General features: G+C 37.0%; 2 protein-coding genes across 13 annotated transcripts in view; one reads left to right on the plus strand and one right to left on the minus strand.

Annotated features, from left to right (window-relative positions):
- Window positions 1-17868, minus strand: part of Ankib1 (ankyrin repeat and IBR domain containing 1) — a 174553-nt gene that overhangs the window by 109575 nt on the left and 47110 nt on the right. For 5 of the 11 annotated variants that reach the window (XM_031379938.1, XM_031379943.1, XM_031379941.1 and 2 more), the window contains exon 1: window positions 2914-3424. The exons of 1 other annotated variant lie outside the window; for it this stretch is intronic. The gene's annotated coding sequence lies outside the window, so the exon portion shown is untranslated. 5 more of the 11 variants (XM_031379930.1, XM_031379931.1, XM_031379933.1 and 2 more) reach the window with 5 other exon arrangements.
- The window catches only part of Krit1 (KRIT1 ankyrin repeat containing), a 16143-nt gene continuing 1713 nt past the window's right edge, over window positions 3439-17868 (plus strand). Inside the window, exons 1-10 of one of the 2 annotated variants that reach the window (XM_031379945.1) lie at window positions 3439-3575; window positions 3711-3773; window positions 6758-6861; window positions 7606-7765; window positions 9933-10025; window positions 11648-11777; window positions 12714-12957; window positions 13144-13259; window positions 13460-13603; window positions 17577-17733. In XM_031379945.1, the coding sequence (XP_031235805.1) occupies window positions 6760-6861; window positions 7606-7765; window positions 9933-10025; window positions 11648-11777; window positions 12714-12957; window positions 13144-13259; window positions 13460-13603; window positions 17577-17733 (1146 nt within the window). In that variant the 5' untranslated portion in view covers window positions 3439-3575; window positions 3711-3773; window positions 6758-6759. Of the gene's footprint in view, window positions 3576-3710; window positions 3774-6711; window positions 6862-7605; window positions 7766-9932; window positions 10026-11647; window positions 11778-12713; window positions 12958-13143; window positions 13260-13459; window positions 13604-17576; window positions 17734-17868 lie in introns of both variants that reach the window. The other variant, XM_031379944.1, reaches the window with a different exon arrangement.

Raw genomic sequence — 17868 nt, forward strand, 5'->3', positions numbered from 1 at the left:
AAAACTGGGAGCCGGCTATGAGTGTCTGGGACCAGAGACAGAAGGAAATTCTGGTTAAAACAGTTATATATCTTCCTTTATTATACTGAATGGATACATTAACAAGGAAGGCAATACTTCTATATCTTCAGTGTACTAAAGCCATCTGAACAGGCAATCTTCATGTATTTTCAGTGGGCATTTACATCCCAATGATAAAGAACATCTTGATTTGTTTATCTTTATAGGCCAAGCATCAAACAAATTTAGTTTTGTTGAGTAGGAATTCTAATTCCAGCACCATTCAAATCAAAAACTTGAGTAATATCAAAGATTTTTATTACAAATGAAACCAAAAGACTAGAAATTTCAATTGTGTGTGTAGATGTACTAACGAGTAATATAAAAAATTTTTACTATAAGTGAAACTGAAAGACTATGAGTTTCAAGATGTGTGTGTATGCTCTCACATGTGACAGAACAGAAAAAAATGGCAAATGTTATCTTTTAAGCAATCAAGAAGTATTAATGATCTATCTGTTCTGTGACATCAAGAACAGAAAAACATGGAATTAGTAAAGGGCACTGGCCAAAAGAAGAGCAAGCTCTTAACAGATTTTGATTTTTAAAAACGAATAAAATGTTTATAATACAAATAAGTACAGGGAAAAGAGTGTTAGTCATAAGCTATGCTCCTAAAAAAGATAGGGGTGCCAAGAAACTGTTAGATTGAACTGTATCAAAATGCTACTGGGCTGTAAATCCTTCTAATAACAGGGGTATACATTCACTTTCAAGTCTGAAAGAGTATTTTCATTGCAGAACCAAAATCCTCCAAGACATTTAAATAGAATCACAGTCAAACGTTAGTAAATTCAACAAGGGAATCTTGATGAACTTATTATCATTGCAGTGATAGAGCATTAATTCTGATCATCACACATAGTTCAGTAAAGGTTGAATGAAATGAGGTAATGAAAGAAGCAGGAAAGTAAAGTATGTAGGGTGGGGAGGGAAGAGGCACTTTGAAGAAAAGATACCGTAAACTCCAAAAATCCCTGTTCTTCTAGTTAGATACCTAAGCATTTTTAGGATGATATATACAAACTCCTCCAGGCTGAGACAATTCTGAGCTGACTCTCAATATTTGAAAGAAACACTTAAAAATTTAACCTAGATGAATGGTGCATGTACCCTCAAAGGGAAGAAAATTACTCAAAACGCTGAGGAAAGTTTTTCATCCCATTCACGTAGAACAGAACAGCTTTATTCATGCTCTTCCATCAACTGTATTTCCTCATATACGAAAATAACTTTGATCTTTTACCTACAGGCAAGCTGTATAAATATATGCGTTTCACTTTCACAAGTCAGCACACCCAGGAAAGGAAGAGGAAAGACAATCACGTCACAGAAGTGAGGGCGCCACAGGAGTATAACAGAACTTTATCTCCATGGCTCAGCATGCACCTGTTTATAGCTCTTACTTTATAAGACTGCATACATGATTTCAGGATTCATTCATAGCATAAACTCAAGATTCTCAGAGCTGTGAGGGAACAAATAAATTAAATAGAAAAAGTTGGTTCTATCTTTCCTCTTTGTCCCAAAGATAACAGAAATTAGTGGAATTTTCGAAAAAGATTGTTCCATTCCCTGAGGAAAACACCCAGAGCTTCTTAATCAGAAGCTGATTTTACAGAAAACAAAAGCCACACCTTCAACAACTCACTCAAGTCTGCACAGTGTTGGACTTCTGTGCCAAGTAAAGTACATTTCCAGACTGACTGTTGGAGCTACATCTTCTGAATCTGCTTCAAACTAAACTGTGAAGTGTGAAGTTACAAAAAGAAACGGCCCAAGATAAACTGCTAAAAGGTTTGCTGGGGTGACTAAACATATTTATTCTTAAAGAAATAGTTTCCAAGAAAAAAAAAATCACCAATGCTACCATACTACCTAAGTTTACAGAATAATAACAGAACCAACAACATACAGAGTAACATTATTTTTAGAATTATCATTTGCTGTCTACAGTGTCTTGAAAAGTAGTTAATGCATGAAGACACATGACAGCTATTGTCCAATCACTAACAGTATTAAAATTATATTTTAATCTAATTTCTGGAAAGTTCTGCAAAAGCAACCAAAAATGCAAACTAAAATTTAACAAGAAACAGCCTAGTCAAACAGTAATCAAAACAGTAAGAAATTAACAGTATCCAAAGTACGCTATCTAAAAATCCAGATGTTTTCACATTCGGTCTTCAGATTTACTAGTAAAGCTTTTCGGGAATGGGTCATTTCAAAGCAAGATTTTTCAATATGCCATTCCATATGAATGAAGCTTGTGAGAATAAAACCTCTTCAGGAGATGCTTCATTACAGCTCTAGCTCCAATTTCCTCCGTCTCAAACATCAATGTATGAACAGTTCACACATACAGGGAGAGGAATGTGGGTACAGAGGAACGTTCATTCTTTTGTTTGGGTGGCAAAAGCAACACATATAAAGGTTGAGTAGTGCCATCTGCACCTATCCCCACCCATGTCAATCCTACAGAGCACTTTTAACCTATTCGCTCCTCACTACTTCAGGTCCACGGAGTTAGTGGAATCCAAGGTTTTCCAGGTCCCAACAATGGTTGCGGAGGCTGTGAGGTCCGGGGTTCTACAGAAAATGAAGGAGGGGGAATCTTTTGAGGACAGAGGGACAAGGCGTTGTAGACGTGTGTGTGGAGGATGGGACGCGCCGCGGAAACCGGGAGGCTCGCACATTCGTGAGCGCGAGAAACCCCGTGGGGTAGACAGGATGCTCGTTCAGGGAAGGGGAGAGAAGGGGCGACCGGCACACTCGCCAAGAGACGCGGAAGGGCGTGAACTAGGCAGCTCGAGACTGCCTCGGCCAGAGCCGAGTCGCGAAGCAGAGACTTACGGTTACTTCTCCCGGCGGGAACCGGGGTCGCGCGGATCCCCCAGATCTGCAGGTCTTCCTCTGCCGCGGCCACCTGCCTCTCGCGCCGAGCGGGTGACCTCGGGTCCACTCCGCGCCCCACCCACCCGCCGCCAGTAGCGGCGGCGGCGGGAGCCGGAGGATGCGCGCTGGAGGCCCGCGGGAAGCGCTGCGCGAGCCCGACGCGCCGGGCGAGCTCACACTGGGCGGGCGCCCCCCATCTTCTCCCGCTGCGCGCCGCCGCTCTCAGGCTGTGGAGGAGGGGGCGGTGGCGCCTGCCTCCGCCGCTCGGTCAAGTCCAGCGCATGTTCAGGCGACGTGCGCGCAGCCGCGGAGGCCGACCTCCCCCCTGGCTAAGCGTCGGGCTCGGCTGCCGCCAACACCGCGAGCTCCCAGCTGCCCGCTCCAGACCGCTGAGGCCGCCGCACGAAGTGGCACGGACCGGCACGAACGGCGGCGCCCCACAGACCGACCCGGAAGCTTTTCAGCCGCAAACCTGAAGCGGGCTTGGGGGCGTAACCCCGGAAGTTATTGCCCGGCGCCGGTAGCGGCAGGATGGCGAGCTGAGGCCTTGGGAGCCCCAAGCTGGTGGAGAGGCTGAAGGGTTCCTGGGACCAAGGAAGAGGAAGGACAGTGGAGGACAGGTGCCTGGAGACCCGAACTCACGGGATGGTTTATGGTGACCACCCCGGGGCTTCCTGCCACGGGAAATGGGGTTGGGCCTTATAGAAAGGCAGATGGAATGAGACAACTACAGTGACGGTCTCCTCCGTCCACAGGTTGCTGCCCCACCCTCTGGCTTGGATGCAGCGGCTTGGTAATAAGACCTGCCTCCCTCTCCGGTGAGTCTTTTCCATTTCCTTGGCGGAAACCAGGAAAGGCAAGAGCCGGCCACCGGCCGGAGAAAACGGCCGGGACACCGAAGCTCTCCTACGAGGTTCTGCAGCCGAGGAGTGCTGTTTCTTTACAGGCAGTTACGGAGAAGTCACGGTCGTCTTTTGGGTGGGGGCTTTTGGAGCAAAGCAGCTCGCGTTTTTCCCGTTAGCGGAACACTGGTGGATGGTGCCAGGGAAAAGACTTCCCAGGCAGTGTTGTCATTGTCGGGACAGACAGTGACAGATTATCGGTTGTGACTGTCTTCTCCCTTCTATCCGAGTTCTGAGTTCGTGGTTTACGGCTTTTGTCTTGCTCTCTTGGCTATCCCATCCCCTCGGTGTTTGTAACTTCACCAGCAGCCTTTATGTGGCTGGCCTACCTCAAGACTTCAGCTTCGTTCCTGTCCTTCTCTCTCGGGGAACTACAGACCCACTGACCCACAAAGGAATAATTACCCCTGTTGTGGGCACTAAATGAAAATTGTATGCCTCTTCTTTCTCAATCATAATGATAATCAAAAGTGCCCCTACATATTTCTAAAAAGATCACAGACAGCCCTCCCAGTTATGAACCATCTCCACTTACTTAAGTCCTCATTATTCATGCCTGAGCATTTTCTCCAGTGAAGTGAGCCATATAGCATATTAGCAATGCCTTTATTTCTTTTGACTAGTTCTCTCTTCTAAGAGAGAACTGCATATTTCAGCTGCATGAGCTTTACCTTCATGGCTGGTAGCTTTTCTTGTTTTCCTGGCTCAACCTTTGTTTCCTTTTATGTCATTGGAAGACTATTTTAAGTGCTCCAGTACAAATATTTTTTGAAAGTAAAGTTTAAGAATTTTTGCGAATATGTTGTTAATAGTAAATTTATTTTATATATTTAAAATATTTGATGAGTATTTAAAAATATATAATGAGTATTAACTAATGAAACACTGTTAATAGACTTTTTGTTATGAATTGATTGAGATAATTAGTTTACTTTAAATTCTGTGTAGAAAGTTAACAACTACTTAATTTCTCCTTTAGGTACTTTATAGAAAGCATCGTTTTCTATAATTGCCCTGTGCTTTGTACAGCACACGTGTCTATAATACAGTGTCTTTTTAAAGAGGGTTGCAGTCTTTAAGGCATTCATATGTATGTATATATGTATGTATTTTGTGTTTTAGTCGGTTTTAATCTGAGATGAAAAGCAGTTGCTAAACAAGAATTTTTTTAAAAAGCCTCTTTTTTTTTTTAACCATCTACAAGCAGCTCTTTTGCATGTAGTGGATTTTTATAAAAATTAAAATTTTTGAGCTGAAAAAAAGATTCCATGAACTATAGAATGAATCTGTCCTCAAAACTTTAAACAAGATGAAATGTCTGCATCCTAATGTTTCATTCAAGCTTCTTCAAGGAAATACCTTTTGTTTCGGTTATTCCTGTCTCTGTTGCCTGGCTTTGGAACCCTTCCCCTAACTAGGCTGCCTCTTCCAGCTCAGTAGAAGATGAACAGTCTTACTGCAATTTGACTTGAAGGCTGGTTGATAGCCTTGGGATGTCTCCCTCCCCTTTTCTGTAGAGAAAAGGAGGGTCTCAGGGGAGAAGAGGGAGGGGAAACCTTAGTTGGGATGTAAAGTAAATAAATTAAATAATTGAAAAAAATGAATATCTTTAGTTTCTTTGGTACAAAGTCAATGAAAATGTCTGTAACTAAAAAATGTTTTATTAAGACAAATGTTTGTGAAATAATACTTGTTAAGCTTTTAGACTAAATTTTATTTAAAATGCCAGAAGTTATTGAATTTTAGAAAGATTTCATTTTAATGAAACTTTCAAAAATAAGCAATTTTTAAATTTTGGAAAGTGAGTCAGGGTATCAGAGTGGCATCTGTTGCCTCTGAGAAAACAGAATAAAGTGTATCCTCGAAAGGAACATTTTCAGCCCTTTATTGAAAATGCTCTTTTTCTCTTCTTTCTCTCCTGGGAGGGAGTTGAAGCAGTAAGGGACTCATTAAATATGAAAAAAACATTTTAATGCCTAATGGGCCTTTTTAAAAATTGAAGAGAGTTCATGTCAATATAACTAGAAAAGAAACTCTATGGTTGATGTTCTTTTAGAAACATATTGGCATATAACTCAGGGAAGCTTTAAAAGCCAAAAAGATGAAGATATTCAATCCAAAAGAAGCTTTTTAGTATAGCTGTGAGAAAGTAATTGCACTGACAAAGGAAACATTCAGCAGTCACATACACAGCTGAAATTCAATTACTTTTTCCAAAATTGCCCAGTGAAGTCTTAAAAATAGTTTTTGGGGGTAGGGAGGATTACATTCATCAATGTATTTGAATATATTTCAAAGAACATCTTTGGATTATCTAGAGATTTGATGACACAGACAGAAAAGCTTTCTTTTGTCATCTGACCAACTGGTTCCAATCTATGATGGGCATCTCCAAAGAAGATTATAAACCTTAGGTTAGGTCATCCAAATGACTAAGTCAAATATTTTCTCGCTGAAAGTTATAGAGTGTCAGTAAGTATAAAGTAGCCAGCTACTCCCAGATTCTAAATGTAACATTTATTTGTATACTGTATAGGAAATAAGAGTACATTATTCTGAACCAGTATTTCAAGTCATTTTTTACTTTATAAGATATTTTATAATTGTACCACCTTTTTAAGCCTCAAATTCTTGATTCTTGAGGATGAATATAAAATTAAAGTGATCTCTTGCTTGCCTTTTAGGTATTATATATTGTAAAACATAAAAGTCAACATTTTATTAATTTTTTTTCAAAGTGAATATTAGAAAATAAAAGTTGTTGGACTAGGATATAATGCTTTTCTTTTTTTTTTTTTTTTTTTTTTTTTTTTTTTTTTTTTTTTTTTTTTTTTTTTTTTTACTTTGCCACCAGTTATGTCATTTCCTCTTCCAAGGAACTTTTTGTTTGTTTTATAAAGCAATGGGAAATCCAGAAAACATAGAAGATGCTTACGTTGCGGTTATCCGTCCAAAGAATACTGCCAGTCTCAACTCCCGGGAGTATAGAGCTAAATCCTATGAAGTGAGAAGATTTAATAACATTTAATTCCTACTATTGAATGTCATTCTTTACTACCATTTACATATAAAGCATTATGAACATATGCTATCATTATTATTAATAAGCTAGTTAATATAGATCTCTATCCACTTCTATTTTTTCTACTGTATGCCTTTCCTAATTTGGTATTCATTTACATGTGTAGATTATTAGATTAAAGAGTTATTTGGGGGCTGAGATGTAAACTAGTTGATAGAGTGGTTGGCTCTCATAAATGTCTGAGTTTGGTTCTCAGCACTGCATAAAGCCAGTCAGAGTGGACTTTGGCTACCTAGGGAGCTGGAGGCCAGCCTAAGTGTGCATGAGACCCTGCCTTACAAATGAAAGAAAGAAAAAGTCATGATTTTCTTATATTTATTTACTTAGATCTTTGTATAATTTATAGAATAACTCATAAATTAAAAACAATGAAAAAATCAATTTACTCAGCCTAATTTCTACATTTTGCTTATATTGCTTTTGTAATGTTATCTGAAGCCATTTCCCAATCTTGTTTGTACTATCAATTGACTTGGGAAACTACTAGTGCTAGGAGCCCACTATGATTTAATAGATCCAGAGAGGAGACTAGTGTTAGGATTATTTTAACACTCCATAGATTATTCTATAATATGCACCTAGGGTTGAGAAAAACTGTCAGTTTATAATAGTATTCTAGGGAAAGTAAATTTTAAACTTTGTATTAATGTCATTTTCTCATCTAAGATTTTATTGCATGAAGTTCCCATTGAAGGACAGAAAAAAAAGAGAAAGAAAGTTTTGCTGGAAACTAAACTTGAAGGCAACAGTGAAATAGCACAAGGGATATTGGACTATGTAGTAGAAACTACCAAACCAATTTCCCCTGCAAACCAGGGCATCAAAGGTAGGAAACTGCTCTCTCCCTACACTTAACAATTTTGTTTTCAATACTTTAAAAAAAAATTTTTTTGTGGGTTTGGGATGCTGGAGGATTGTTTTGCTTTGTTTATGTTGTTTTGAGACAGAGTCTCACTGTGTAACCCTAGCTGTCCTAGAACTCATTAGGTAGATCAGGCTGGCCTTGAATTTGCAGAGATCTGTCTGCCTCTGCCTTTGCTTCCTGAGTTCTGCTGAGATTAAAAACTGTGCTGCTCTGTCTGGCCCAGGGGGGAAAACATTTTTAAATATTTTAAAATCAATTTCTTTCTATCTCCCTTTCCATTTAAAAAAAATATGGAAACCTCAGGAAGTTGTTAAACTACAGCCCAGATCTTTCAAGAAGTAACTTAGATTCAATTAAAGAATCTTCCAGTATTTGTTATGTACTTTATCATGTTCCCTGTTACAGTTTAGCCCCTCCTACACCCTGCACTGACCCTCTTCTTCCCAATGATAACTAATTTCTTTAGAACCCAAACATTTAAGAAGATGCAGTGTTAGGGATTTATTTAATGGAAAGACTATAGATTACTTTTGCTAGCAATGTAGTTTTGTAGATAATTATGTTTGTGCTACTACCAAACAAAAGAAACTAACCATAAACCTCTCTTATGGCTAAGGGAAACAATTTTATGGATTAGTTAGCCAAAAAAACAAAAACAAAAACTTTAAGTTAACAAGGTAATAGTTTTCTTGTCATTTTGGTTATAGAAGGAAGAAAAAAGAAAAAGACAGAAAAAAGTATTATATATTAACCTCAGCTGGGGCAGATAGATCTCTGTGAGTTTAAGGTCAGCCTAGTCTCCAGAGAGAGTTCCAGGACAGCCAGGGCAACACAGAGAAACCCTGTCTAAACTATCAAAGTGGGGGAGAGGGAGTAATAACCTGAAAGGTTGAAGCATATTTAAAATATTAGATAATGTGCAGTTGGTACAAGTTACTGAAAAAATGACCTATTTTCAGAGGCTTTGGCCTCCTAAGAAACAGCAGTCAGAAGGTATAACAGTGATAGGCTGTGTGTATAAAGTAGGAGTATCCAGAAGCTCAAGAGATGGCTCCTTGGTTAAGAACATTGGCTGCTCTCACAGAGGACTGGGTTCAATTTCCTGTATCCACATGGAGGCTCACAACTCCCTCTAGCTCCAGCTCATAGGAAGTTTCTAGGACATCAAAATATGACCCTGAATCTGTTAATTTGTCTATATGTTGATCCTGTAGTATCAAAATTTACCGACATTTATTTTTTATTTTTTTTTATTTAAAACTCTGAATGTATTTAGTGTATGGATGCATGCTTATATGTCCATTTGTATGTGTGAGTTCAGGTCATGCGTGGACCATGGCTCATATGTAGCAGGGAGAGGACAGCCTTGCATGTCTCTCCTTGCCTTCCACCTTGTTTGATAAGAGATTTCTTTATTGTTAGCACCTGCATACACCAGGCTATGTGGCCTCACCTTAATTCTCCTATCTACAATCTCCCTTATTGCTTGTCCAGCAGTGGGATTAGAGGCACACACTCACTGTTGTGTCCAGATTTACCTGGCTTTGAAGATCTGAACTCAAGTTCTCACACTTGTACAGCAAATACTTTACCTACTGAGTCATCTCCCCAACTGCCAGAATTACCAGTGTTTATTAGTGCATATAATATGATATGATATATGATATAATATAATATATAGCTGACTTTTATATATTTGAGTTTCTTTTCTAATATCATTATTTTCTTTTGTCTTTTTGTACATATTTTTAATCTTTAATTTTTAAAATTTATTTATTTTTGTGGCACTAGAGATCAAACTTAGACCCTTGTTCATATTAGACCAGTGTTATACCAATGAGGGGTTTCTATAACCCCTAAAATCTTGGTTTCTAATCTTGAAGATAATTTGTATGATTTAAATGTCTATTATGTTTAGCCAGGTATGATGATTTGCACATGTAATTGCTACACTTAGGAGGCTGAGGCAGCAGGATCATGAATTAAAGGCTAGCTTAGGCTACATGGGGAATTCAGACCAGGACTACAATGAGGGACTTCATTTCAACAAAGCAAAGAAGAAAGCAAACAAAAAATATCTTACTTTCATCTGTGCCCTGTTTGTTGGGTGTTGTTGATGTTTTATTAGGGAAACGAGTGGTGCTGATGAAGAAGTTTCCTCTGGATGGAGAGAAGACAGGCAGAGAAGCAGCACTATTTATTGTTCCATCAGTTGTCAAAGGTAATCTAAATTTACTTTATAGATTTTTAGGTATTTTGAATATAAATTGGAAGTTTGCTGAAGCACTTAGGAATGTACATTTATAGTTATATTGTTATACATGTTTTTAAGTTAACAGAAGAAAACAATGTCAAATATTTTAATTTCCCCAGGTAATATATAGGCTTCTTGGCTAATTCATAATGTTTTCATTTCTACTTTTAAGATGTAGATGTGATGAGAGAAATAACTGAAATTAAATGTATTCAGATTAGGAAGCTAGAGAGTGCATGATTCAGTAGTTAAAAACAGTGACTGGGCTTCCAGGGGATCCAGGTTTAGTACCCATCTTCCAAACAGTGGGTCACAACTATCAGTAACTCCAATTTCAGGGGATCCAACACTGTCTTCTGGTTTTTGAAGCTACCAGGCATGCACATAGTAGACAGACATACTTGCAGGCAAAATATTTATACACATAAAATAAAATTTAAAAAGTATTGGTCATGAAGCAATTTTTCAAAGCATATGCCAGAAATAGATATAACTTATACTGATGCCAAGAAAATGCTAATTATATTTCTAAATTATTTTGCCTAATAATATTGATAATACTTATAGAACATAGATCTACTATAGAATTTTAAATTGAGCTTTTGAAATCTTAGAATAATAGAAAGGATTTTCAGTACAGATCCTATAATTTTTTTTTTTTTTTTTTAAGATTGAGCAAGTTTATTTAAAGTGGGTTCGGGGAACCCAGGGTTAAACCGAACCATTCCTCCACCTCCCAACACTCCCAGATCCTATAATTAATTTTGAGACTTTGGATTAATCTTTAAGATCTAATTATATGTATAAAGAGAAAATACTATTCCTTACTTTCACTTGATTCATAGTATAGAAAGAATTCATTGAGGTATTTGATATGAAATTTCTTTACAAACTACAGAAGGTTGGCCTCACATAAGTTAGTAATACTTTGATAAAAAGTATTACTTACCTAGCATAGATATCCCATCCATCAGCCTGCTGCTGCTTCATGTGTTTATGTTATTTTGTTGGCCAGCATAGCATGCAGGATTCATTTTTCTAAGCATTCTCAAGCTTAAAAAGTCTGTCTTTTCAAATGATGTTGAAAACCTTAATAGATCTTATAACATTATTAAGAAAGATTATAAATACTCGTGCCAGCAGGCTGGCTTAGTGATTAAAAGTGCTTTCACTGCAATCCTGATACTCTGAGTTTGATTCTTGGAACCCACATAAAACAACAGTAAGCCTCTGGGATCAGCATCCCAACTGTAAGTTATGAGATGGAGACAGTAGAATGAATGAACCAAAACTCATGGGCCAGCTATCCTGGAGTCTGATGCACACGGCAGAAACAAGGTAGCAGATAAGAACCAACTCCCAAAATTATTCCCTGACTTACACACAAACACTAAATAAAATTTAAAATTATATATGTTGTGTTTATCTAAGTAGACAAGTTACAGAACTGGTTTCCACTTGAATCTAGGCCTCAAAATTCCAAATATAGAACAATTTGTTATATTTTACAAATTGTGAGAACTTGTTCTATATGAAGAAAGTATATTTGTAAACTTATGTAATGGAATAATTTAATTTTTCTTTTTCAGACAATACTAAATATGCATATACTCCCGGATGCCCAATTTTTTACTGCTTACAAGATATTATGAGAGTTTGTAGTGAATCCAGTACTCACTTTGCAACACTTACAGCAAGGATGTTAATAGCCTTGGATAAGTAAGAAATGCATTCAAAATATTTTCATCAATCATAATCATGAAATTAGTTTGAGATTCGTTTCTGGAAAAAATTAATGAAAATAACCTATTGCATTAAAAATGGTCAAATAAACTAAATCTTAAAAAAATATGAAACAAATCTTTAGGGCTGGAGAGATGGCTCAGTGGTTAAGAGCACTGACTGCTCTCCCAGAAGTCCTGAGTTCCAATTCTGAGCAACCACATGGTGGCTCACAACCATCTGCAATGAGGTCTGATGCCCTCTTCGGGTGTGTCTGAAGAGATCAATGATGTACTCGTATACATAAAATAAAATAAATCTTAAAAAAAAATAAAACAAAGTGGTCAACTTTTAGTTATAAGGATGAACCACCACAATACCAAATAAGACTCCTTGCCTATTTACAGTATGTTAATTTTTTTTTGAAAAATAATAACCACTTCCCAGCTTTCAGGATAATTCTTCTGTTATAAAAGTAGGCATAGTAGTTACTCTTTTCAGTGGATAACTCATCATCTATCTTTTGTGTAGTATTACATTCCAGGAAGTCCAATTGTAAAAGTACTTTGTACTTTTTAAAGGTGTTTTTATGATTATAGTGGCAGACATTTCAGAATAACTGCTATGTCTGTTGACAAAGCATTTATTAAGTATTTAACACTAAAAATATTTTATTTATAATATTTTATTTGTAAATATTTATTTACCATTTATAAATAAAAAAATTTTCCCGGGGGGAAGATTCTTTGAAGAAAGATTTGGTAGGTTTCTTGATACCATAGATTCAAAATGTATTTATAAAATATAAATAGTAAATTTATTGAATATAGTGTTAGAAGGTGTCAGATGTCAGAGTTTTACAGTAGTTTTTTTTTTTTTTTTGTCATCTTCACTTTTGAGCATGTGCTTCTGCCTCTTTTTCCACACCTGCAGGTGGTTAGATGAACGTCATGCACAGTCTCACTTTATTCCAGCTTTATTCCGACCTTCTCCCCTTGAACGGATAAAGACTAATGTCATAAACCCTGCGTATGCCGCTGAATTAGGCCAGATAGAAAACTCACTACATATGGGCTATAGTGCACTAGAAATAAAGAGTAAAATGTTAGCCCTAGAGAAAGCGGACACCTGCATTTACAACCCTTTGTTTGGATCAGATCTTCAGTATACAAATCGGGTAAGAGTCAAATTTTGACTTTGGTTTCAAAAAACATCTTAAATAGAATTTTTTCCTAACAAATATGCATAGATAGGTTATAGTTGTAAACATTAAGATAGTATCAGTGCTTTATTTACATATATGAAAGTCAAACATCTGAGGCTCTTAAATAATTTTTATAGTATTTTATTTTTCCTTTTCTAGGTAGATAAAGTGGTAATAAATCCATACTTTGGCCTCGGAGCTCCAGACTACTCAAAAATACAAATTCCCAAACAGGAAAAATGGCAGCGAAGCATGAGCAGTGTTGTGGAAGACAAGTACAGTTTTGGTCTTACTCTCATTGCCTTTCGTAACTTGATGTTAATGTATATATAGGCAGTAAGTAAGCAGTCTGAGAACTAGCCTCTGGCTGCACGGCCACAGCGATAGGTAGTTCTCATAGGTGAATCACTTTTGTTTTGAAGTAGTGTGAATTTCAGCAGTATTTATATTTTCTTAATTTCTTTTTTATGGTTAGAGAACGACAGTGGGTTGATGACTTTCCTTTACATCGAAATGCCTGTGAAGGAGATCCAGAATTACTAAGCCATCTTCTCGATAAAGGATTTTCAGTCAACCAACTAGACAATGACCACTGGGCACCTATTCATTATGCATGCTGGTAAATAAATTATTCTGTTTAAGAACATGAACTCATAATATTATTGTTTCTTATCAGAAAACTGTTGTCATTCCAGAAAGCATCTGTATCATTGCTTGTCTTTGAGTGTTCTGATCTTTTGATTACTATATATATGCTACTGTTCAGAACTGCCAGATCTGCCATGAGTGAAGCACTAGCTATCTTCTTTACAAGCCATACAGTAAGATAGCCAATAGGTAATAGATGTCAGTGCCAACCACAGGGCTCCATATTGTTCCTTTATGATACTATTGTTTTGTATTATATTGGTTTATTCTTGCTATAAAATTGACATTTGTTAAGCACATTGGATTTGACCTTGTAGCATGTTAGAAAAGTATCCATTTAGATCTTTCAGAATGTATGCTGTCAAGAAGCCAACCAAGTCCTTCAAAGATTCTTCTCCTCCATCCCTCAAGGAAAAATGAAGTTTTTAATATTTTAGGGTAAAGTTATAAAATCATAGTATTAATTTTTAAAATTACAGACACATGTTTAACTCAAACTGAAAATATTTAAACATCAGGTCATAATGTAGATTATACCGTAATTTTTTAAATTACTTTTATTTTTTTATAGTCCAGTCATTGCCTCCCTCCCGATCTGCCCTTCCACAGATCCTCATTGCATTCCTCCTCCCCTCTGTCTCCAAGAGGATGTCCCCATTCCCACCTCCAACAGGCCTCCCCATTCCCTGAGGCCTCAAGTCTCTCGATGGTCTTAGGCACAACTTCTCCCACTGAGGCCAGACTAGGCAGTTCTCTGTCATATATGTATGTGTGTTGGGGGCGGGAGGGCTCAGACCAGCTAGTGTAAACTGCCTCATTGATAGCTCAGTGTCTGAGAGATCTCAGGAGTCCAAGTTAGTTGAGACTTCTGGTCTTCCTATGGGGTCGCTCTCCTCCTCAACTTCTTCCAGCTTTTCCTTAATTCAACCACAGGGGTCCCCAACCAGTGGTTGGGTGTAAGTATCTGTGTCTGTCTCAGTCAGCTACTTGTTCGGCCTCTCGGAGGACAATTCCTGTCTGCAATCACGACATAGCATCAGGAGTAGTTTCAGACCTTGGAGCCTCTCTTTATGATGGATCCCAAGTGGGGCCCATCACTGGACCGTCTTTCCCTCTAGCTCTTCTTCATTTTTGTCAAAGATTCTTTGAATCACTACCTTCTATTTTATCAAATGCAAGGGTGGGAACAGAATTGCTCTTAGTTCTTTCTGTTCATTGCCCAGTGTACCTCTTGGCACTCTTATTCTTCTCACAGAATTATAATAATGCTACATAGCTGAACTGAGTTCTTATTTCATAGCAGTAACAAACTGTTATAGATTATTGTCTCAAAAAGACATAGTCATTCCATTTTTTAATGAGAAGACTGCTTTTAATGTATTGTTTTAAGTGATCTTAACTTTTGCCAACAATATTACATTATTAACTACTTACGTATATATAGTATCTTACTGTCACACTGAGCAAGGAATCTCACCTCTCTAAGTGTCAGTTTTGCTTATCTCTAAGTAAATTGCAGCAATTAGGGTTGATAAATAGCTTGTTAGAAGCCTAGGTTCAATCTTTACCACTGCAAAGAGTAATATTGGTAAGTAATTAGACCATTCTAGAGTTCTTTCCAATTCAAAACTTTCATTTCTCTGATTCTAATATTTGTATCAAGTTGTTTAATGGTTATTATTTAATATATATGCTTTTTCTGTTTATAATTTTTTCTATTTTTATCTGTAAATGTGCTCTTGATGAGAAATACAGTTCAGTGGCAGAAGACTTAATCAGTGTACTTGAGATCTGAGGTTTTATCCCCAGGAACAGGGGAAAACCAAGAAGCTTAAATGTCTTCCTATGCTTCTCATTCTGAGGAATTTTTATATTTATATTTAGAACAAGCTACCCTAAACCATTATTAGCTGATCTAGTAGATTTTCACTCATATAACTAATAATTATCCTAGTTGAAACATTACTTAGAGCCAAAAACATGTAGAATACACTTTAACCCTCACAATGCACTGCAGAATTGGAAATAACATCAGTGAAGTTTAATTTAGGAGTCCCAGATTTATATATTTGACTTGCTTTCCATTTTCAGCAGGGGTTATTTTCTTCTTTAGGAAAAGAAAAGTAAAACTTTGAACTACCTGTCACATAAAAACAAAAGTATAGTGTGACATTTACTGAGTTTTGGGATATACCAAGGTTTCAGTAGCAGGGGTTAGTTCCTTAAGTATGATCCCTATTAATTTATGTAATATGTCTAATAGCCTGCTTGCATATTTACAAGATAGAGTTTTAAATATCTTTCCTGAGATTAAAATAGAAAATGCAAATAAAGTAATTGAGAAGCCATACTACTGAATAAATGTTGGCTTTGATTAATAAATATAACTGGAATGGGAAGATAGTTCAGTGGTAGGGCATATGCTTAATATGTCAAAAAGGAAGTGGGGAAGAAGGGAAAGAAGAAAAAGAATTGTTCAAATGTAAAAATTGATGTCTACATTTAAAATTTGTTAATTTTTAGTATTCTTAGTTACAATTTCTCATTAGTAGAATACAGAGAGAAAAAAAAATTCTCCTTGGATAAAATTTTCTGTCACCTGAAACTAATGACCATTATTGGATACTTGTGAATCTGAAGAAAGAATGGTGTGGTTCTGGCTGGGTGGAGCACATTCATAACACTAGCAGTTGGGAGGCAGAGGCAGGAGTGTCAATACAAGGTTGAGCCCTGCCTTGTCTATATACCAGCCTGAGCTCTAGAGTGAGATCCTGTCTCAAAAGAAAAAAAATAAAAACTAGTAAAAAGCTTACTTTAAGTCACTACTTTATGGCAGGAATATGTAGGGATACAGGCTATTTAGTCCTGTCCTTTTTTTTTTTTTTTTTTCCTTTTAAGTCAGATTGGCCTTAAACTTTTTATCCTCCTGCCTCTGCCTCCTAAATGCTGGGATTACAGACAGACACCACCATTCCTGGTTCTGTCTTTATAAGGTTAAGCTTCTGGTCGGCCTTAAGCATATCTTTGGTGTAAAGCAGAAGGCTGACTCAGTATACCTGGCATGTGCTTTTTATTCTCCTGAGACTCCTTTTCCCAAGTCTAAAATCAGTTTACTTTTTTCAGTTCTGTTCTATTTAAAATTCATTTCAAAATGCATTTTAAATGGTCTTGGACTAGAGATGTATCATCTCTCTTTTCCAATAGTTTTTCAAGAGTATACTATTCTAATCTTTAAAATTTTGAACTGTCAGAGAGATGTTTCAGGAGGTTAAGAGCACTGGCTGCTCCAGAGGATCCGGGTTCCATTCACAGTGCCCACATGGTGGCTTATAAGCCATCTGTAATTGTAGTTCCAAGGGCAGTGCACACAGTGGTGCATAATGTAAGTGGGCCAAACACCCATGCACATAAAATAAATGATCTTTCAATAATAAGAAAGCATACTAATCTTACTGATTGTTATCTTAAGCTATTTATTTACATCTTACAACATTATATAACTTATTCAATGTAAGCTTTATTTTTTTTAATGAGTTAATTTCTAATTTTAAGTTGCTTTTTGTGCTGTTATTTGGTTTGGTTGTTTATCTGGTGCTGGGAACTGAACCCTAGGTTCTTGATTTACCAATGAGTTATACTTTCTGACCCATTTATGAACTCAAAATTTTAATCTCCTAATTTCTCCCTTTTGTACTTGTTATGAAATGATTATGCCATCTTTTTTTCTCTTGTTTTAAGACTATATTTCTCTTAGTTGATCAGAATTGAATTGAGCCATAGTAACACATAAAAAGTTCCTAAGTCCCAGACACTTAGGTCAGTATCTTTACATTACTCTTTTGTTCTCTAGATTCCCTTTAGATACCTTGTAAAACTTGAATGTTTTTTACCATATCAGGTGGGGCTTGTTTTTTTAGGCAAATTTTATTTACTTATTTTTATAGGTATGGAAAGGTTGAGGCCACTCGCATATTATTAGTCAAAGGAAAGTGCAATCCAAACCTTTTAAATGGCCAACTCAGCTCACCGCTTCATTTTGCTGCTGGAGGGGGACATGCTGAAATAGTACAGATCCTCCTAACTCACCCAGACATTGACAGAGTAAGTTATTTTCCTGTTTTTATACTTTAATATTTAGTGACTACTAAGTAGTGATAAAAAAGTGTTTAATTAAGCCGGGCGGTGGTGGCGCACGCCTTTAATCCTAGCACTTGGGAGGCGGAGGCAGGCGGATTT

The sequence above is a fragment of the Mastomys coucha genome, unplaced genomic scaffold (genome assembly GCF_008632895.1).
Source record: "Mastomys coucha isolate ucsf_1 unplaced genomic scaffold, UCSF_Mcou_1 pScaffold19, whole genome shotgun sequence".
Lineage (NCBI taxonomy): Eukaryota > Metazoa > Chordata > Mammalia > Rodentia > Muridae > Mastomys > Mastomys coucha.